General features: G+C 44.1%; 1 protein-coding gene across 2 annotated transcripts in view; it reads right to left on the bottom strand.

The window, feature by feature from the left end:
* Positions 1 to 2,000: 2,000 nt before the first annotated feature.
* The window catches only part of LOC118099814 (glutamate receptor ionotropic, kainate 2), a 60,019-nt gene continuing 40,174 nt past the window's right edge, over positions 2,001 to 21,845 (bottom strand). For both annotated transcript variants that reach the window (XM_035144590.2, XM_035144591.2), the window contains exons 7-16: positions 20,657 to 20,800; positions 19,733 to 19,840; positions 19,468 to 19,581; positions 19,173 to 19,379; positions 17,984 to 18,207; positions 13,759 to 13,877; positions 12,655 to 12,872; positions 11,675 to 11,900; positions 8,030 to 8,280; positions 2,001 to 5,296 (exon numbers count right to left, since the gene is read on the bottom strand). In XM_035144590.2, coding sequence (XP_035000481.1) covers positions 5,132 to 5,296; positions 8,030 to 8,280; positions 11,675 to 11,900; positions 12,655 to 12,872; positions 13,759 to 13,877; positions 17,984 to 18,207; positions 19,173 to 19,379; positions 19,468 to 19,581; positions 19,733 to 19,840; positions 20,657 to 20,800 — 1,776 coding nt within the window. In that variant the 3' untranslated portion in view covers positions 2,001 to 5,131. The remainder of the gene's footprint in view (positions 5,297 to 8,029; positions 8,281 to 11,674; positions 11,901 to 12,654; positions 12,873 to 13,758; positions 13,878 to 17,983; positions 18,208 to 19,172; positions 19,380 to 19,467; positions 19,582 to 19,732; positions 19,841 to 20,656; positions 20,801 to 21,845) is intronic.

Genomic DNA, 21,845 nt, shown 5'->3' with positions numbered 1-21,845 from the left:
GAGCTGAAAGTGTCGACTGTCGGGGAATCGTCTACCGCAGGCGGAATATTGCACCGACGATTGCTACCGGCTTTGTTGATATGAGCCACACAGTAACAAATGATTGAATTATTTATGCAGACCATGGCAGGAGTGATTGCTTTACACTGAGGGGAGGTGAATAAAGACATGTTGAATATTAAATGAATGTAGTTTAGCTTTTTCTTGGCAACAAGTATACTTTTGCACTCAGTACTTTAATTCACTTTTAGCTGATATTGTCTGTTTGGAATATATATTATTCAAATTTTATAATGTTTTCATATTTAACGCAATGCCTTAATAAATAAGTTAGTAAAATACTTTTCCTGTTAAAAGTTTCGGTCCATTTTCCTGTATTTTGCACTGATTTAAAATAGTTGATATTCACTGAAAAAGGAGATAAATAAAGTTCAATTGGCAACCCACAAATTAACCATGTTCTTTATTTTCATTTTCTGGAGAATTAAGTTAAAAAAGACTCAAAGATTTTAGCTAATTTCGACATGCCAAGATGCTCACAGTGCTAACAAGTTGTTTCGCAGATATGATGACTCACTGAACACAAATTGCAGCAGAGGCTCATGGGAACGCGATTAATGTGTTTGGTTGTGACCTCAGACTAATTAGAGATCTGACCTGATAGTAAGTGAAAAGTCACCTAATGTCATAGAAATCCATCCAATATCCTGCTGGTGGCGCCAGAGGAAAGTCTGGTTTCTCCTTCATCCCCATGGGAACATGAGACGTCCATCAGTCCAATGGCTGACGAGATATCTCAGTCTGGAATGACCAACGTTACCATCAACAGAGCCGCAGACAATAAAAAGTGTTTATAGATACAATGACCTGACAGAAATGTCACATCAAAGCAAAAATAATATAAAAACCAGCTCCTCTCATTGATTCGTGCCCTTTCTCTTCAAGATTCTAAGAAAATAAGGACCACCAGTATAAACTACGGTAAAACCTCTGATGATATATATTTGATGGCCCACCCTTAATGTACATAATGACTTTACAAGTGCATATACTTGCTTCTTGTTCCACCGAGGAAGATCAAAGTGGGTCGACATGATTCTTACTCTGTAATCCTGAATTATTAAACTCGCTGGGAAATGAGCTGAGGAATACATTTCCTCCTTCACCGAACCTTCCTTGGCAGGTGCTATTACCCTCTAATATCTGTATGACAAACCAAAGTCACATTCAGAAAGCAATTTTGGGTCCACAACGCAATCTCAGCCATTAATTGCCTAATGAACAAGATGTTATCTAAGGATACCTTTCCAACGACCACTTAGGAAAAGAAGGAAGAAGACTTAATATGATGGAAATAAGTGTGACAGACTAAACGGCCCCTGCTGAACGCACCGACGCATGCTCTGACCTTCCCTGTCAATCTGGAGGGCAGACAGGGTGGCCATTTATGTTGTGGCGGCAGAGGTCGGCCCGCAGAAACAGTTTTCATCATTACCCGCATAGAAGAAACAAAAAGGCTGGAGCTGTCTGACCGCCCGCTGTCGTCTGTGGGAGGGAAATAACAATAAACAATGAAAAAAAACCTGAGAGTCAGAAGGGAGCATTCTCCTGTTTGTTTGTGCAGCCTCCTGCGTTTCATTGTGAGTTCTATACACTTACAGTCGTCTGGATTCCTGATTTCGGCCGCCCGGCACACAGCCAGGTGGATAGATGCACCCAACGGCCAGTCGGGAAAAACAGCTGCCCAAACATACTCACAATCCTAATTTAATTAACAATTTAGCAATTACCTAATGTAGTCATTTAGATAATACAAATCAAGTCTTTGGGCATTTAATCAATAGGAAGAGTCGGACATTTCAGAACACTGCAGGACGTAGTGCTCATCATCGAACGCACTCTACAATGAGGTCCCACAACAAATCCCAGTTTTCTGCTGCATCTCTTACCCAAATCAAAGGAAAGCACTGTAGGAGAATGGAAATAATATAAGGCAAAACTACAATTATGACATTTTTTTAATGACATTATTTGTAAAACCTTGCATCAATGTCAAATTCCATGAGCTCATTTTTTGTTTTTCGACAGGACAGCAAAGCCTTTGTAGTCGTTCCCTAATAAATTTTCTGGGTACTCGATCGGTTCAGCTTATAGCGATGGGTGGAAAATGACAAGCCACACTGGTAAGAACGCCATCGGGTTCCAGGCGTACATCTCCTCTGTCAATCTTCATAATGTGCAAATGAAATAAGTCATTAACTATATCCATCCATGAACAGCTGAGATGGCATCGTGTTTTATTCTTTTACTTTTTTGGAATCTGTGGAACAACAGATCAAATGATTAAATGGGTAGAATGAGACGACAGGGGCAGTGATGCCGTGACCTACCGAGTATGCTTGTCATTTCTCAACATGGAACAGCGTCAGACATGAGGTGCAGCGGGGCCACGTGTGATTGGGAAGAGAAAACACGTTTGGAGACAATTAGTGGATAAATGATCTGCTCCGCCCCCACGCCGCTGCCACCCTCATCATCATCATCATCATCATCATAACATCATCATAACATCATAACATGAGTGACTTGGCGGCTCGCGTAAGAGCGGAGGCGAGATACACGGTAACAAACAGCAAAGTGCCTCGTCGCTGGCCTTTATTCCCACATCTGCAGCCTAATGTTTCACACATCGACAAGTAGCTTATAAATTCCTTCTTGAGCTTAGAATCAGCAGTTGAAAAAAAACAAAAACAATATCACCACAGGGTTCGTTAAGTGGCCAAACTGGAGCTGCTGGTCCTATGACATGATCTTCATCAGCCAATGTTCAGAGTTCTCATCTCACGTTGGCTTAAAGGAGACAAATTATGCTCATATTCAGGTTCATAATTTCAATTTTAATTTCAGCCTCTGTCGGACAGACTTTTATAAATACACAGAAAACCTATAACACTGAAAAAAGCATAACACGTCTCAAATGGAGAATGATAACTGAGCTACGTCTCCTGATGATGACCATCTGAAACGACAGAAAGCTCCAGGAGAGCCCCTAAACAGACCATGTGGTGTAAATATCAACATCTTCTCACGTCATTTCTGTCCATCATCGAGTCCTAAAGGAAATGTTTCTGAGATAAGTGAAAAATATGAGATTATTTAAACCCATCTTTTCATTTTTTTTAACTTTTTCTTTATTCAAGTCGAGCCAACAGTCTTTTGTCTTAAACTGTAGATAGTGATGCAGAAATTTGAATTTGATGGCCTTATCCAAACTGAACAGCACACTCTTATCATTATAATCAATTATTTGTAGAGCTTCTCTGATAATGTGGTCAGGCGAATCTTAATTTAGAGCAGATACTTTGGAATGGACGTATATATCAGTTGATAAGTGACAAGAAACTGCAATAAAAGTCTTAAGTAGTTTAGACAATGTTTGTTTTCCCCAAAGAACGTCTACAAGTTGATTTGCTTTTACAGTTACATGTCCTGGTTTGTATGAATCCATATCAAATGTATTTGATTGTTTGTTATTTAGCAGGATTTAGCAAAAATAATACTCAAATAGTTTTCATGAGATTCTGTGGAGGAGTGGGACGTGACGAGAGGAGCCATTTACATTTAAAAAATACTGTTGGCTGATATATCATCAGCAATGACCTCAGAAAACCCAGTATAGGGAACAGTGTGTTGTATTATCATATTTTTTATTATTATATTATATTCACTAATCTAAAAAAGTAAGACTTGATACAAAAAAAAGAAAATCTGATTAAATCTGATTTTTTTTTTTTTTTTCAGTTTCCTGAGGCTAAAACGCAGCGTGATAGCAACATCATCGCCTGGTATCTACAAGCTAAACTCGCATATTTTACTATGACTCACCACAGCTAGTTGTCAGTTAGCCGCGCTAACCGCTCGGTGCGGACTGTGCTGACAGTTGCAATTTGTAGGATGAGTCACCACCTTCGTTTACAGTCTCATTGTTCTTACACACCCGCCAAAATCCACCACATTGTCCCCAGACACTGTAATCGCTGGCCCCACGAGGCCGACGGAAAGAAAAAGACTGACTCTCTGAGCGATGAGAGACAGAGATGAACCCTACACAGCAGAGTTTTGGAGCCGCGCAGCCGCTGCCGCCTGTTGTCGGAGTTTGAGGGCTGAGTTGGTATCTGCTACATATTTTATCCACGGGAGGGGCTACCATGATACAAAGTACTACAAAACTTCTTGTTCTTGTACAAAAAAAACAAACATTTTTTGTAGAAATACTGCATTTTAAACAACAACCGATACAGAGTGAGAGCTGCAGACCGCGCGTGAAGGATGGACATGGATGAGGACTTTGACAGTGTACGTTTGCTTTTGGAGGCTTCGAAACATAGAAGGCGTGATGGGAAGTTCTTATACGATGGCGGACCTTTGGCACGAGAAAGGCGTTACAGAAGAAAACGATGGGTGTTCAACAAGGTCAGCGTAGATGAATCCGAACTAAACATCACTTTTATACATCAGTCTCACGTCAGTAAACCTGCTTGGGTCAGTCTACCGCTCCCGCTGTTGGTGTGAGATTAGCGTTTTGCTCAAATCATTAGAAAGGAACTCAAGCCACTGAAGGGAGGGAACGGAAGGGGGGGGGGGTCACACACACACACATGGAGGTAAGACAAAAGGGCATTGACATCAACAGAAAAAACTACATCTGGTGTTACTCTCACAATAGACTTTCCCCTTCTGCACAGGTGTCAGATGAGTGTGTGTGCATATGTGTGTGCATACATGTGTTACGTGTGTGTGTGTGTGTTCACACTTATGTTTTTTTTTTATCCCAAACCCTACTTGGATCGTTTCAATTTTACACACGTCATCAGCACAACAAACCCCCACGAGTCCTTCCTTTTCCAGCTCCCTTCAAAGTAGTGAACGTCACAGTGAGGTGACACTGCTCAGGTATCTATATTTCCACAGGAAACATCCGTCTACATAAGCGAGTGGGTTCAAAAGGAATCCTGTTTTTTTGGACTGCTAACTTCAGTTTGGGGTTAAGTCAGCATTAATGTCTCCCAGTGTCCCCCTGTCCTCTTGTTGGTTTTACTTGGAGGGGGTGTTTCGGGGTGCGTTCCGCGCTTCACGCCATGGTTTCCTTTCCCGGGAGTCTCCTGTCGTTGAACGTGTGCATGTTAATGACCTCCTCGGTCTTAACGATGGCGGGGGGCTGAGGCTTTTGTTTGAGCCGGCGTTGGCACTTCAGAGACACGCGTAGCTCGTCCATCATGGCGCTGCAGAATGACCGCTGCAGGAGGCAAACGGGACAGAAGGAAAAGTTATGGCCGGCGCCATGACATCTGGCACATTACACACACTTACACAACTCTACTGTGTACTGCTAATGCTGCGGTAGAGGTTTCTCCAAGGATACATGTCTGGACAACACGATGGAAATGTGTAGCAACACTGTTTGCACTGTCCAACATTGACAAAGGTTACGTGTACAATTTGATTGTGACTTTAGCGTTTTTAGGTCAATCTTGAAGACATTTGTTTTTCAAGAAAAGGTTCATTCTCTAAGCGCTTTGAGTTGTTTAGTGTGTTACTCCACTAAACTGACATTTTTCTAAAATTGGTGTCATACCCCAATACCCCAAATATTTGTTGTTATCTTTCAAATTAGTTGTCATACCTGCATTATGACCTAATAGTTATCAAGTTATAAGCTTTTGCATTTGGGGATTTCAAGTAGGTGAACATAAAAAAAAGATTACATTTTAAGGGGTAACATTGTAAAAAACAAGATTGAGTTGTCTAATAATGTTATTTATAATCAACAAGTTGGAAGTAAGGTAAGCAAATGTAATTATAGATTTATTTTTTATGTTTTAAAGGCGTCTGTATATCTTCAGTTTTCTGCCGTCTCCTCAGGACCGTGTGGGTGTGGACAAACTGGGTTTTGACTGACAGCTCCACTCTTCTGTTAATTTTGCAGCACCTGTTTGGGCGGGTTGACTCGCTGACCTACCATCACTCTTATTGGTGCACACAGATTAGTGACATCATAAATCTCCTCCGCGGTCCCGCCCGTTTTTAACCTGAGCAGCGGGTCCAATCAGCCGCAGTAATTAAAAAAGCACCTGTGTGGGCGTGAACAGGCTGTAAAACTCAAAGTTGAGTTCCAGCGATGGACACGCCGAGTAAAGTCGAAGCTATTCACCGAATGACTGAACAATGTTTTGGGTCTGATGTGTCCCAGATTTCCTCCTTTTTAAACTTCACTGTCACACAAAGGTCTGAATGCTGCTCCGGAGGCTGTCGCTCGCTGCCAGGAGCTAAATCCAGAGCTAAACACGCTCAACAACACTTGCAGTTGTTGGCACGCGAGAGGAAAATGTTAAGACACTGCAGAAAAGACGAAAACATCCACTTTCAACAGATTAAATCCCCCTAAAAATATTGGTAGCTTCTTTTAAAGCATCAATCACCCACTCACACTGACACGTGTTATGTAACTTCTGTAATATGAGCGTCTGTTTGTCCCTGCATAATGCATGCGGTGTGAAATCCCATAAAACGCCAATATGCTTGTGCGCCGACGTTGCGAAGACAAATTCACACACATTCACTTACTGATTATGCAAAATCTAATTCAAATTCTCGGAGGGTGTGGGAGGAGAGGAGATATAAGAGCGGAGGGAGAGCATTAAAGTATGAAGCTATTATTTTTCTGTTTGTGTGGGTGTGTCAAATGGATATCTGTGGGTGGCTTATGCACCAGGTATATCTGTTTGTTTCTACGCTTTTTACATTTGTTTGTCTGGCATACGAATGAGATAGATTGTGCACTCGCGAAAAGATGAGTGATTATGGAAGTGGAGAGGGTCAGGGAGGGTGAGCGGGGGGAAAATAATGGTGAAAAATAATGAGGAGGGATATGGATTAGGCCGATGGAGAAGATGGCAACTAAGGGGATGGAAAAAAAACAGAAAACTGGTGATGTTGTGGTGGAGGAGGTTGGCAGGGCGAGAACACCGAGAAGGAGAAGCTTGTCGTCAGCATGTAAATTACCAGCACCTTCGTAGCCCAGAGACTGTGGCATTTGCAAATTATCGGAATATGTTTGACCCAGTCTTGCAGCTCTTGATTAATGACATCAAGGATGTTCTCTGAAACATATGCAGCCCGTAAAAAAAAAGGAAAAGAGAGCCAGAAATTAATAACCGTGGCAATAAAGTAAAAATACCGTAGAGCTGTAATTCTGTGGATGTAAATAATTAAAGCGTACCTTCTACAACATCACTGCACAAGTTCAAATGCACCTAAATACTCCACACTGCGATGAATCATGTGCACGGAAATAGAGCCCGGATGGGAGAGGCTGGGATTTCAAGTATAGAAACATAACCAGAGGCAGGAGACGCTGCACATATGTGTGTTTTCACTTCATATAAATCATGTGATGAAAGGATAAGCTAAGGTTTTTTTATTTTTAAAACAATACTCATACTCATATGTACTAAGAGGGTTGATGGATTTTTCTCGTTGACCCGGTTAATGAAGCGATATCAAATTATAGCAAGGTGGCAAAGATGGATTATTAAGTGCAGCAGGTGCTAATATGAGGCTTCAGAGATCTGAGTTAAGCAAATCAAGTGAGGAGAGTATCAGTCAATGTCTTTTTGCGGCTGTACCTCAGCAGCAGAGTGTGGAACCTGGGCTGGGTTCATAAACATTTGGAAACGACCTTCAGGTTCCCTCACGTCTTGTCTATCTACTATTGTTTTGTGATCCTATCATGGATCCATAAAAGAGAACGGACATACAAATTAAACATATGTTGAGTTTTATTAGATTTTTTGTTTTGTTTGTTCTATCCCCCCCTTCAAAATAAAGTGACTTAAGAAAATGAGACATGAATAAAGATGAGTGAATCCAAAATGTCACACAGCTTAAGAGGAATTGACTGAGACACAACGACAACAAATATACAGCCGAGTGTCTGATGCTGTGAATGTGTCAGAAATGGCTCCGGTACCTTCTCCAGCTGTGCGTTCTGTTTAGACTTGTAGAGGACCTCCCCCACAGCCACGAACACTGACAGCACCAGTCCCGCAGCCAGCACGATGAAGATCCCGCCGATGTTCTGCACCCCCAGAGCGCTGGCCTCTTTGCTCTCCTCTTCAGGACAGCCGTTCCCCCTCCACCACTTCTCCTTCATCATGTGCAGCTTCCCTTCCTCCTGCAGCTGCAAAATGGCTATAGTGATCTTGTCTCTGTATGGAGAGCCTGCAGGGACAGAAACACAACATGAATAAAAGCAAAACATATCAAAATAAGAGATTATGCCAAAGTATATCATAGTCATCGCTGAATAGACATTATATATATATGTAAAACTTGCATCGTATATGATCATATAACATGTTATTGTTGGCTGCTTAGAAGGAGTTTTTTTTTGTGTAAGTCCTCCTTCAAATCCCACTAATCCCCACATTCACAGAGTGATTCCAAAATTCTCACTCCTCTCCACAGTGTGTGAATTATAACGCACAGGGAGTTGGCAACAAAGACAACGGCTTTGTGCTGCCGAGCTGCTGTTGACTCTGACGAATTAGCTGCTGTTTGCACGCGCTTTCAGACGCCACAAACGCTGCACATAAACAGGCAAATCAGGGCAGCCCGGTGGGGTGTACGTTACACGGGTGCACATGGGTTTGGGATTATATGTGTAAATCGGAGATAGGGTTTCTCGATCAGTGTGTGTGTGTGTTTTTTAATGCATGTCGATGTCATGTTGAGTAAAAGCACCCAAATCCATAGACAGAGGGAAGGCGCCAGAATTAGCGACAAGGCATTAAAGCACAGCAGGTGCTGCCGTGATCAAAGGAGGAGTAAACGCTGCGGAGAACCAGAGTGGGGTCGTGTTCTCTTCCTATCCACAGCGTGTGTGACACAACAAGGCCACAAGACGCATACACGCACGCACACACGCACACACACACGCACCACGCACACACACACACACACACACGCACACACACACGCACACACACACACACACACACAGTTAGATTAATACTAACTGTGAACATTCATGTTTCATTTATAAACTCCTTTAAAAGCTTGTTAGTGTATTTATGCGATAACAGAAATCATACATAATGACGGCTGTTGGTACATTTAAGTCATTTCGGCTCATTCACACCGACTGGAAACGCTGGTGAAATGGGATTTTTTTTTTTGTATTTTGGCAACACAACAAGAATCATTTCACAATTTGCTGCTAAAACTCTCGGGGAGCTGAACTGAATCTGGCCCCGGGTAGAAGGTAGCATCACTTTGTCTGCTGCTCCAGAACAGTTTTGCCTGTCAGCCCCTTTAGTTGATTCCCCCTCTGTCTCATCTATCATTTATCCATCGCCATCCATCACCCCTTCATCTCGGAGTGTCTGCGTCTTTAGACTGACAAAGAGGACATGATATGAAAACTGAAAACTGCATTGAACCCCGCTGATTTTTGAACAGCGGCTTCTCTGTTCAAAAATACAAGTGTACCTGTGATGTGCTCGAGGAGAACATGTGCTCTTCTTTACGACGTGCACAGTTTGAGACCCTAAAGTGCACATGTACATCTATACATTCTGTGCATGTGCAGCAGATTTGTAGTCCCCAGTCGTGTACCGTCTATGCATGTGAAAGGCATATGCTCGCTTCATTTGAAGATGAGAGATCTATCAAATATCCGAGTCCCCCGATTCCGGCGTTGCTCATATTTCAAATGATTAATGATGGCCTAACAAAGAAGGCCTTGGATAAATGCTAATAGGACGGGTCCTTCGAGAGGATGATATGGAGAGTGGGGCCCGGGCGAATGTTAGAGCGCCGCGCTTGACACACCGCGCATACACAACTACCTGACAGATGTTCAACACCAGAGGACATCCATCACTCCCACACTGTCTGGCTTCAAGTATTAATGCGATCACAGTTTAAGGCGATAGCGGCAGATGACGCATTTGCGTTCTGGGAACAGGACGTGTGAAAACCCGACAAGCGCTAAACGGTTAAGACTTATTATACGTCTTTCTCTGGTTTATTGCTGTAACAGCCCTACAGGGAATGAGCCGCTAAACAGTGCTCAGCGGGGCAAAAGTTATGGGCTAAAGGTTGACGTGCGGGCTGAGGTCTTCGTCGGGTTTGGGACAAGGACATAAGGAGAACGCCACAATAGGAAAGAGGAAAAAAGGGTTCCCTCTCTTTGCAGAGGAAACGCTGGCACCAACACAGATCTCACTTTGAACTAATAAAGCAATTATCTCCAGCCCTCTTCTATCACAGAGGAAACATTTTACAGGCTATAATCAGCTTTATTTCTGAAATACCGCGCAATGAACATCAGGGTTAGAGATTGAAATGAGTTAGTGGGCAGTAATAACTTTGAGAGAGGACATTTTAAATCATAATTTTTTATGCATTTGAATACTAAACCACTTATAGCGGAGTTAAAATGATTTGGGCTATATTTCGCAGTCATATATTTGATACACTGCGCTGCAACATGAATGTAAAAAAAAAGAAAAAGGGACGTTCTCGGTCTGCGTCCGTCTCAAGGGCGTCGGCGTAAGTACTTGTGCACTTACGGCGCCACGGAGGGACTATATTTCACAGCATCACCTCAGCTTTGTTACAGCCGCAGCAATCACGGCATCTCTGCAGATCTATAACTGCCTCGCACTCATCAGCGGCACCCGGGTCCAGATGTGGATGGCCAGAATTAATCCTATATTTTGATGGCCTTCATATCACCGATGATAGATGTGGCCATTACAGCGGGTCGCAGTGCTCTCCCTGGCCTCGTCATGACTACTCTGACCTCCGTGACACTGGGGTTGGAACCATCACTGGCTTATCAGCGGCTCTCGGCCAGGGTCCCTGCGAGTGCCAGGGTTGTGAGCTGCACATTTATTAACTCTGTCATACGCTATGACATATGCGGTGAAACTTTTGGTGGATAATATGATATTGTTTTGGTATAAAAAAGATTGCTTTACAATAGGAGAACAGCTTTAAAATGTCAGGGCACAATTGTTTGACTGTAACTGGGTCGAATAAGCAGTTTAACACAGTTGTTAGGGCTCGTTTATACTTTCTGAAGTGCTCTGTTGTTGTGTTCCAATGCACAACCCAATTCAAACAGTGTCAAGTATCCCACGGGGAATTGCACCAAATTGACTTTGGGGTTTCTGTGATTGTGCCACTGTTAAAATGTTGCCTTGTGTGAGCTCAGTGTTGACTTTAAAAGTATTCGTGAGCCTTTATTTTAACCCAGGTTTGCTTCTGTAAATAAAACTGGGAGAAAATCATTAAAGCTAGAAAAAAAAACGGAGGTTTAGCGGCGCGTGTTTTTATATTTTTTGCCCTAGGCACAATTTAACCTTATCCATAAATTCAACCTCTTCAGCCATTCACTTTTCATTAAGCCAAACCTTTTACACCTCACTCTGTCGAACCATTATACCCGCGACCCCATCAATAAAGGTCAACCTTTCCATTCTCAGAGCTTATCCATCATCCATACCGCACACCTTCATCTGTCGCACGGTATATCTGCAGAATCTCACTTTGACTCAGAGCCATTCAAACATTTTTACAACACAGACGTATATCTGAGGTCAGCTACCCATCGGCGCGCCCACTCCGTAGGCCTTGGAGTCTATGAGGCCCCCGATCTGCGTGAGGTTGCAGTTGCGCTGCGTGACAAACTCGATGGTGGTGGACTCCATGAGGAAGGCGTAGTCCGAGGTCAGGGCACGTTGGATTCCCTCCTCCACGTCCTTCACCACCACGGACTGTCTCCGGCTGTTCATGAACTCCCACATCTTGTCGTAGGTGGAGATTTTCGTCTTCTGCAAGTCACCAGAGGGAAAAGAGCAGGATGAGAATGGATGTAAACTCATGGCGGTCTGCTCAAAATTCTGATAGATGACCGTACTTACTTGAAAAACTAAAGCAAAGTACATTAATATTTCTATGAAACAAGATTTTACTGATACTATTTGTCATTCAGCATTATTCAGCAGTAGCCATTCAATCTAAAATACCTCTTTATATAGTAGTTTCTGTGGCTACCTTGGCATGAGGGCTTCTCACTGCCACATACGGTTTACTTTGATGCCCCTCACCATGTAAGAGCAGCATTAAGTTACTGCTAATGCAAACTGAGCTGCTGCTTCATGCTTAAAATGTTAAACTAGTGGCATTTATTGTGAAATTCAATCTATAAAATGCATCCACAAAACAACACACAGTTGTTTTCAGCATTTCTTTGACGCCAGATCAGTTTAAAAACACTGCAGGAACACAAAGAGAGCAGCAAAGCCGAGTTCTCAGACGAGGATTTGTGTTAAACTCCAACTTCTCAGCGAGGTAACAAACCCCCAAAGCACAGTGGGGGTGCTTTTGTGTGAAAAACGACTCGCAACCGTGTGCGGAATCAAATCAGACTGCAGCTGCAATTGTCATCCACTGATTTCTTGATTGAAACAACATCATTTTGTCACTGTAAAGCCAACATGCTCTTTTGTGTACTGTTTAATTAAAGATTATAACAGAGAGACAGATTCCTCATTGGACGACTCTATAGCACCCTGACCCAGCTACCTTAAAGAAGGTCATCGTGGCGCCGTCCTCCACCACGCCGTACAGGATTTTAGTTTGTTTGGCCAGGTCATCGGCCGAGTCGATGGGCGACTCCATCCTCTCCACGGTGAGGAAGGCCGCCAGGTTGGCCGTGTACGAGGAAATGATGATGAGGGTGAAGAACCACCAGATGCCTCCCACTATTCGAGTCGAAAGGGCCTTGGGCATGAGCTCTGATCCTGGTGTGTGAGGGAGGTGGCATGGGGTGAATGTTACAACTGCAGCATCTATTCATCTCAGCAAATCTGCACATTATGATTCCAGTCTAGTATTTAATTGTTTACTGTGATCAGTTAAAAAACAAGTTAACTTGTTTCAAGAACTCTCCTCAAGTCGTCAGCGGAGGCACACGTGCGGAGGCACACGTTGTGATCACTTGAGAGAGCTCTCAAAACAAGACGACTGTTTGATTTCAAACGAGTGAAACGATCTCGTCTCAGTCACCAGCGGGTGCTTTAAATAATGCTGGAGACAGTGAAGTGCTGTTTAAAACGTCCTCCGGGGGAAATGGGCTTAGCAAAAATCAATCAAATCAAATAAACACATTGAATATTCATCAATCAGGACAGTGTGAAGAAAGTGACAGGCTGTTTGGGCCAGAGAGTCATGTACCCAAGGTAACCTCACATCCTGACTCCACACCCCACTGATCTCCAGGTGCTGGGGGGCCAGGGGCAAGAGGAGAGGACTATGGGTAACGTAGTGCTCTCGCTGCTATTCATCAAGAGCAGATTCAAAGACTGTTTGTGCTGCTGGTTTTAAAAACATTGTTTTTAAAACCACAAGCTTTTAAAACAAAGGTAATTCAATTTAAATGATGTTTAAATCCCTCTCATACATCCCTCTCTCCCTGCTACATTCACTGTAGCTTTACTGCGTTCCTATGAGCTAAGTTGATTAAATTAAAAAACCATTACATGCACATTTACTCTAAGTTCCGTCTGGACCCCCAGAGGTCTCTCTGTTGCCGCTGGCGTGCATAAAACAACCCGTCCCTCAGAGACAGTGGGATATAGAGAGCTCAAGCTCCGCAGAGCAACAGCAGCCACAGGCTGAGGCAACTACCTTGCTGCATGAGAGCCCCAACTCCAAACCAGAAACTATTGAGCAGCGTAAAATTGTTTTCCACTACATCTGAGTCGGGGTTGCACGGGTGCGGGTTGTACCACTCGTAAGGGCTAAACCTATAAAGGAGAGAGAACAGAGACAGATATGTCAGCACATAGCAAAGAACAGTGTGTTCGCTGGCGCAGATTAAACAGCAGAACAAATTATACATTTCGGAACGCCGGGCAGGAACAAGGGGAATGTAAATGTGTGGGAAACCTGTGATGTGGCCTCAGGGTCAGAGCTTCTGCAGAGGCCAAAGCGAATCATTCAAGCTTTTGCTGAGATCCACTTATTGGCATATTCAAATGCCATCAGTTTATTGTGAGAACAGATCAATAGGCTGGAATAACACTGTCACTGGCGATAATGTCCTAGTACGTGATGATCTTTGGGGCTCATTTGGATTCACTGACTCAGGAGCCTTTACTCGTTTCCCCCAGCAACTGCAATCACCATTACTCTCCAGACGCAACATCCCCCCACATCAGTAAAGTGGGAATTGGTCTCTCCTTTTCCCTTCTCGTTTCCCCCCCCGAGAGCCACCTCTGTTCTTCCTCCTCCCTCGCTGATTTTCCCATTTTCTCACATTCCCCTCACACCTTCATCTCCGTTGCATATCCTGCACCATTCCCTCCCCAACGACCCGCACCTCATTTTTTATTTTTTCCCAGATTGCCTTGCTTCTCCTTGCGAACCTCCGTCTTCCACCCCTCCCCAATCCTCTTGCTGCTTGCCTCAGCTGATTGTCAGTATCTTCAGGTCAGTCGTGGACATTTCTCATCTATTATCCTAAGTAAAAGTGGCATGGCATTAGCGCGGGGTGATTGGGTGTGCGTTAAGCATCAGGGACTGATTGAGTTTGTGCTGAAGTGGTTGATGGAGGGAACATTGCTTATGCAGAGTTGAGGGGTCCATCACGTAAGGCTGTTTAGGAGCTGCTCCCCCGACACGCTGCATGCTAACAATCCCGTGGACGTATATATGATTCTATATATGCCCACACCGTGTTTACACAGACACAGGGCAGCATTTCGGATTACAAAACCAAATGTTATATAATCAGCGGTGGCATTATTTACCCCCCCACCCCCTGACTGCTGTACATCTCCATCCAGATTTGTCTTTGATCGCTCTTTGTTGCCGCAGCAGCCCAATTAACAGCCTCATTTTACAAGCCTCGTGAAAGTGGCACCATTTTTCTCATGCTGCTTTTTCCCTTTACGGCTATTTCTTTCCGCCGCTCCCTTGAGAATCATCTACGTGGTGGCGGCTGCGATGACACACTATAATTCTCCCCGTCAACTCCATCAGGATGCCTGATTTACTGGAATGTCAATGAGCTCCGTCTCCTTGGAACCACAGGCAACAGAAATGGCACAATGGCCTTGTGGAGCTGAGCGGAATGCAATGTGTGTGTGTGTGTGTGTGTGTGTGTGTGTATGTTTTCATGCCTAGGTGCATCAAGCTGCTGGCGCATGAATGTTTGTGCATGCGCCTTGATGGCTGTGTGTGGGAGTGCAGCTCTCGGTGCTAGCGACTGTATTTGCATTGGCTCAATCAAATTCATCTCAAAGTCAAATATTTCCTGTGATGATTTATTTATGTTGTTCACAGATGTCACATATAATGTTTAGCTGCAGCCTGAGGCGAACCGCGGGTGCCACCAGGAGATCTGTGCTGTTTGGACGACGTGGTGGGTGTAAATCTATAAAACACACACTTGATTGCATTGCGTTTGTGTCTACATGTGTATTGTGCATGCACCAGGCCCGACACCTCCTCTGTATGACCTTTGCTTGCAGCTGGCCCGTATTCCTGCGGGCCGTGTACTGCACACCGATCACCAGGAAGAAGGGGATGTGGAACACGCAGACGTAAGGTCACCTCCTCACATCGAGCACGAGGGACATGTGGAATTGCACACGGAATTCTAAAAAGACTCCCCCCTCTCCCCACCGCTCCCCTTCCTCCTCCTCCTCCTCCTCCTCTTCGCACGTCCCTGGCCACAATAACACAACACGCTCCCTCCATTAACTGTCTGTTGGATTCAATTACTCCGGCTGGCTTTATAGATCTGTTGCCTTTCTCCTCTCAGGCCAAGTGAAGAGGCTGCGTTAGGGGGATGTTAAAATCACACAAGTCCGGGACTCGGGCTGCAAAACTGCAGCGGCCTGTACACATGTTATCGTGCAATTTAAATCAGCCATTCCATAGAAGAGCTTTTTCCTTTTTGCAATCTGAGAGAATATCATTTGTTATGCTAACAAAGAGAGAAATCAATTCATCCTCAAACAGAGCTGGAAGCAGCCGCTGAGTGGAAGGTTTTTCTCTGGAGCTTGAAATGAGATAGAAAAACAGTGTGTGTGTGTGTGTGTGTGTGTGGGAAGTGGTTCAAAGATGTTGTGAATCCCTGGTGAGACTGAGGTGTTTTATTGTGCAAAAAAACCCAACAACAACAGGACTTCACAAACTCACTCCACTCGCTCTATTTGCAGGGGATTAGAGAAAATAATATACTCTGCATTCGGGGGATTGACCGATCAATCGCTGGTTGTGTGATCAATACTATACAATTATGAAAGAACCGGCTCAGTGACCTGTAGCGAACACTGTACTTCAGGTTTAAACTTTGCTGAACATTGTTTTGGTCGCTGAGGACAAACACTATTCACTGCCATGGTGAGGGCACAAAGCATGCACGCAGAAAAGAGACAGGCTGATTTAATAAAAGAGACATCATACAACATGCTAATCACTTACCCTGACACAACTGTGGAAGCAAAAGGGCTATGGGTATGCAATTTGCATATTCTGAGCTAACTTAGGTGACAGTTGCAGCCTTCCTCTCATGTGATCATTTTGCCGGTAACATTTGATGAGATGTGTGTTAAACCCAAACACTCCGAGGATCAAAGCGGAAGACGAGGAGCCCCGGGGTTAACACACACACACATCTCTCTGCGTCGTTCATGCATCGGTGGTTCAGGGAGGTGGGATCATCCAGATGTTGTAAGAACTGCGCTCGCACAATGTCAACATTGCACTTGGACAATTCTTACAGCTGATTAATAATGCAGAGCTGGTTTTAACAGTTTGTGACGCTTGTGCGAAAAAACGCCTGGAATGGTGTGAGGAATCAGTTTGAAAGACTCATACCAGTGTTTTCCTTCTTCCTTAAGCTCGTGTACTGTTTTTAATTTCCTCTGAATTTTTTTTTAAATCATTCCCCATTCAGGTAAAACGATATATTTTTGTGAAATCTGGGGTTGGGTATGGTTTTTTTTTTTCTTCCCAAAAACGTATTGATGCCTTAATGGTGCCAGAACAGATACTTTTCTCTTTAAAAAAAGCACAAAATGACAGTCGACGATAAAAAGATAATACTTTTTTCATTGCTAAGGCAAATTGGAAGTAAAGATTTTACAATGGTAACAGTTTAAAGTATACAATCATAAATTGTCTCCCCACAGCCGGGGTCAGGGTCGCTCACACCGCCGGCTCATGTGCTTGTTATGGGGTCACATGAGAAGTCAAGCACGGAGCATCCATCTGCGTTCAGACGTATCCGTGCGTCACCGTGTTCTTCCATAACGTTTGTCTCATTCTTCCCTTTACACGGAATTGTTTTCAAACTTTTGCTGCACGCCCCGATGTTGGACTTCTTTCGCATGCACTTTCGTTTGGCTTTTAGGCATTTTGCTGTCACACCGACTTGAGTTTGATGTAGTTTGATGATTCCTTCTGGTAAATACCGGCCATTCGCATTTTGGTACCCAACCCTAGTTAGATCTAAAATTGCATTTGTATTTTTAAATGATGTCAACCCAAATTTGACAAAAAGAAAGCATCCAAAAAGCTTTCTTTATACTGTTATACTTTGGATAATGATTATCAGTTGTGTAAAGCATAAGCAAATGTGACATATTTACTGTGAGATTTTTATATTCTTTTGTCGTAGACCACATCTGCATCACCATAGGCCATAGAATAAGAAGCATCCACTGCCATTTACTGGAGTATGTGTGTTGTTTTTCTACCAGTCACAGCTTGATGATTTTCAGAGGATGAATTACCCTCTTCAGCCCCAGAAGGGAGCGACCGCTATGTTAGTGAAAGCAGGCAAAACAAGTATAGATAAGAAATGGAGGGAGGACGGAGAGAGGGAGGGTTGACATGTTACCTGGCTATGACAAACAGCACACAACTGACACCCAAGCAAGCCAGCAGAATATACATCCAGATATCGGGTGAGAGGGGGTTGAGGAAGGAAAAGACCCCGGGGTTGGTGCCGTTGGGCTTGCGGTACAGGATACTTATCCCCAGCGTCATGTAGGGCTTGGAGAAGTCGATGACCTTCTCTCTGACGTAGGTGATGGCCAGAGGAGCCACTGCCAGGTCGACTTTCTGCAACGAGATAACACGGGAGGTGACTGTCGTTTGTGAAAAGAGCAATTGAAAGGAAACCCCCCCCACAACCGATCGAATTAACATCTGATTCCTGTCGGCGACTGGTCTGGTCAATATGTACAGGAGGCCAAGCCATGACGGAGAGGAGGAAATAGGCCGGGGTCATGAGTTCGGCTGGATTATCAGGAGGGGGGGGGGGCTCAGTTTTTCAGGAAATTACAGGGTTAGATGTGTGATCCTTCTTATGCGGCGACAAAGGTGAGTCACTGAGGCTACAATTTTAGGATTAGATTAATCTGTGCGACGAATTAACTCTCTGTCCCCTGGGAAAAAAGATTAGCCTTCTCTGGTGCTAAGCATTTTTGCATAACTCCGTCAAGACATAACTTACATAATTATTACAGTTTATCTTTCCTTAGAGTTTTGAAACTCTGTGACACTCGTTTCAGGTTTGGTTCTATTTCTGTTTGCTAGCGCTATTTGTGTTCATTCACTTTGCTGGAAAGTAAATATACTTAATTTCTTATGTGCTCAAGACATTTTCTCTGTCTTGTCTTACCATTAGCCCCTTGAGAAATTGAGCCATTGTGTTTGATTACAAAATCATTTATTATAAATGCATTATTTCAGATTTTGAATATGATATAGTCTAAAGCAATATCTAGTCTCGGATATCTGGATAATTAATCTTATTCTAAAAATACAGACCCGTGAACTAAGCACTTTTCTTCTTCAAGTCTTTAAATATTAAAAAAAAAATGAGTCATTGCCTTCAAATAAGAATAAATCAAGCAGGTTGTGGATTTAAAATAAGGAAAAAATTAAACTTGATTGTAGAAAATACTCCAAACCATTAGTTCTGCTTTGGAAGCAAATTTAACTATTACCACTGTACAGGCAGTTTGGACAGAAAAAAATTTTTTTCTCTGAATCGTCAGAATCGTTCCTGTTTGCTGACTCACGTGGTCAATGAGCTCCCGCACCATGCCGTTCCACTGGCCCGTGCTCTCATCAAGTGCGCCGAACTTCCCATCCTCCACCAATCGCAGCTCATAGCGGAAACCCAGGATGGTGGAGAGCTCCCTCAGCAGGTCGATGCAGTAGCCCTCGAAACGGTCGTTCCCATACAGAGGCTTGTCTGACTTCTTAAACATCACGTACGGCTCCTCCTGTACAGGGAAGATATGTTAGTGTACAGGTGCAGAGGTCTGTGTGTCAGGTATTAGATTGTTGTTTTGTTTGGATTTGTCTGTCTACCAGTATAGTGGATACACGCAGGGATTTGTTAGCCAGAGAGTCGGTGATGTTGGACGTCCTGCTCCTGTGACTTTCTGTCATATTCAGGCCACTGGGAGGATCCCACGTTCCAATCTGTTGAGACAAGTCAGCGTCAAGCTCATATCACCTTGTCTCGTCTACGGATAGGAAATAAAAAACGCTTTGAAAGACCCAGACATCCGACAGTTTTGTGTGTCGCACTCAGAAACCACATCAGCATCATCTACATAAACGAGTGATACACCTTTTCCAGCCCTTCCTCCTTCAGACTGACCACGTCCAGGTCGAAATCTGTTCTCAGCCCATTGGTCTTGTTGAAGAGAACACGTCCCGTCAAACCGTCCCAGTGAGCCTGCAAACAATAAAACGCAGCTTAATAATCTAAAATCCTCCTGCGCAGTCATTCCATTAACCTTAAGGTATCGTCTTTCTCAGCAATATCAATCCAACCTCTAACCATAAAACTTTTTTCCTCCACAATTACGGATTCCTGCCAGCTCTCTCTCCTCACTGTCTCTCTCAACAACATAACAAGAGACAATAAAGAAGCGGGGAGAGAAGAAAGTTTGACAGGTAAGACTTCATTATGCATGTGGTTCATTGTGCTTGAAGTTTCACTTCAAAGCCATTGGAGGAACAGACGGGCATGGAGAGCGACAGCAGACACAGGGGGGGGATGGAGTGCCAGCTACCACAATGGCTCATTCTGAAAATTACCTGCAATGATACCATCCAGAGAGCTTTGCAGAACAAAGCAAATGGCTGACCCTGACTGGAGTTAAGGAGACGTACAGTGGCTTTGATATAAACAGGAGTGGAGATACGCAGGGAGAGGAAGCAGAAGAAAGGGAATGAAAGATCACAAAATGTAGTTATTGTGGATAATGCAGAGCTACAAATGGATCAGGATATTTGGGTGTTGAGACTCCGCAGTAAATTGGTTTGGGACGTTTATATCATCATCACAATTTACTACAAGAGAAATGTGCAAATAGCCTAATGTGCCATTTAGTTCATTAAAGGCGTCTCCGTGATTTACAAAGTGGAGACTCGCAAACACGTGACTGCACAAATCAATACGAGACACAAAAAGCCACAGGGTTCAGCAGATCCCAGAGGTCAAAGGTCAAGGCAGAGTGTGCACTAGACGCTGGTGATGGACTCGTACCTCTTTGATGAGGTTGATGAAACGCCCGCCGAAGCGCCACGGCTTGTGGCGATTGCACTGCAGAGAGCTGACGGTGATCTGCTGCGACTGCTGCACCGCCACCGCCACCACATGCACGGCATCGTACATCAGCGCCGCGTCCGTCTGCAAACAGGAAGGTAATATTATTAGGCATTTTAGAGCAATTGTCGATTGCCTTTGTCCACATGACCTTTAATCCGTCCATTTGTTCACCTGCCGAGGAGCATAAGAAATCGGGTGAAGTCCCGGGTGACTTGCTTTACTCCTTAGTCGGGACAAGGGAACGTAAATTAGGAGTAATGCCAGCAGTAAATGCCCTGCACAAATGGCACAGTGTCTCAGCCTGTTAGTAAAAATACCCGGCCACTGTCTGAGGCACTGCGAAAGCTCCGCCAGGGAGAGTCTCTCAGTGGAAGGCCGGCCTGTCAGTGTGAAGACTAATGGTTCCTGATGGTTGTGCCTGTTCCCCAGAGAGAGGGAACGCAAAACAGGCACCAGTGCAGATGGGACAACTCTGACTGGCACACTTGCTATAACACGCTAAATATACACACACAGCATAGTAGGGATACATGAAGGATGGTGCTTCACACAACGGCAGTAATAAGTCATCAAAAGGAGTAAAAATGCTCGACCTCAAATCTCACACGCTGCTGTGCTGAGATTTATCTTTATCTTTTCCTCGCTGCCTCGAACATGCGCTGTGCTCATTCCCTCTGTCCACACAGTTTGAGACGCAGCACGTTTCCCCAGATCAACACTGGGCTGCTTATAGTGTAGATCCTCTTTTCCATGGTCCCACACAGGCTGAAACACACTGTGGTGATCTTATTTGACAAGTCCTGGATGACCAACCTGCGCGGGAGCATGAAAAACGACTTTGAGACCACAAAGTATCCGCAGCTATAGGGTCTTTGCGGATGTGCCGGCTGTCGGGGAGAATGATCCGCGCTTCGGTACAGCCGGGCGCAAAAAAGCAGGAGACCGCTGAGCTGCTGCTTAGCGAGTATCAGTTCCCTATGTTGTCTCCATAGGCGCAGTGAAGCATACATGCCATCCACGTGGGAGAAGAGGGAACGCATGAGGGGGTCTGGGAGGGGCAAAAAGGAAAATTATGCTTCATGTACAATTTATTCAAAACCTTATTTATGGTGGCAGGCCAATTAAA

The sequence above is a fragment of the Hippoglossus stenolepis genome, chromosome 20, assembly GCF_022539355.2.
Source record: "Hippoglossus stenolepis isolate QCI-W04-F060 chromosome 20, HSTE1.2, whole genome shotgun sequence".
In the NCBI taxonomy this organism is placed as follows: Eukaryota; Metazoa; Chordata; class Actinopteri; order Pleuronectiformes; family Pleuronectidae; genus Hippoglossus; species Hippoglossus stenolepis.
This window is presented reverse-complemented; position numbering and strand designations above follow the sequence as displayed.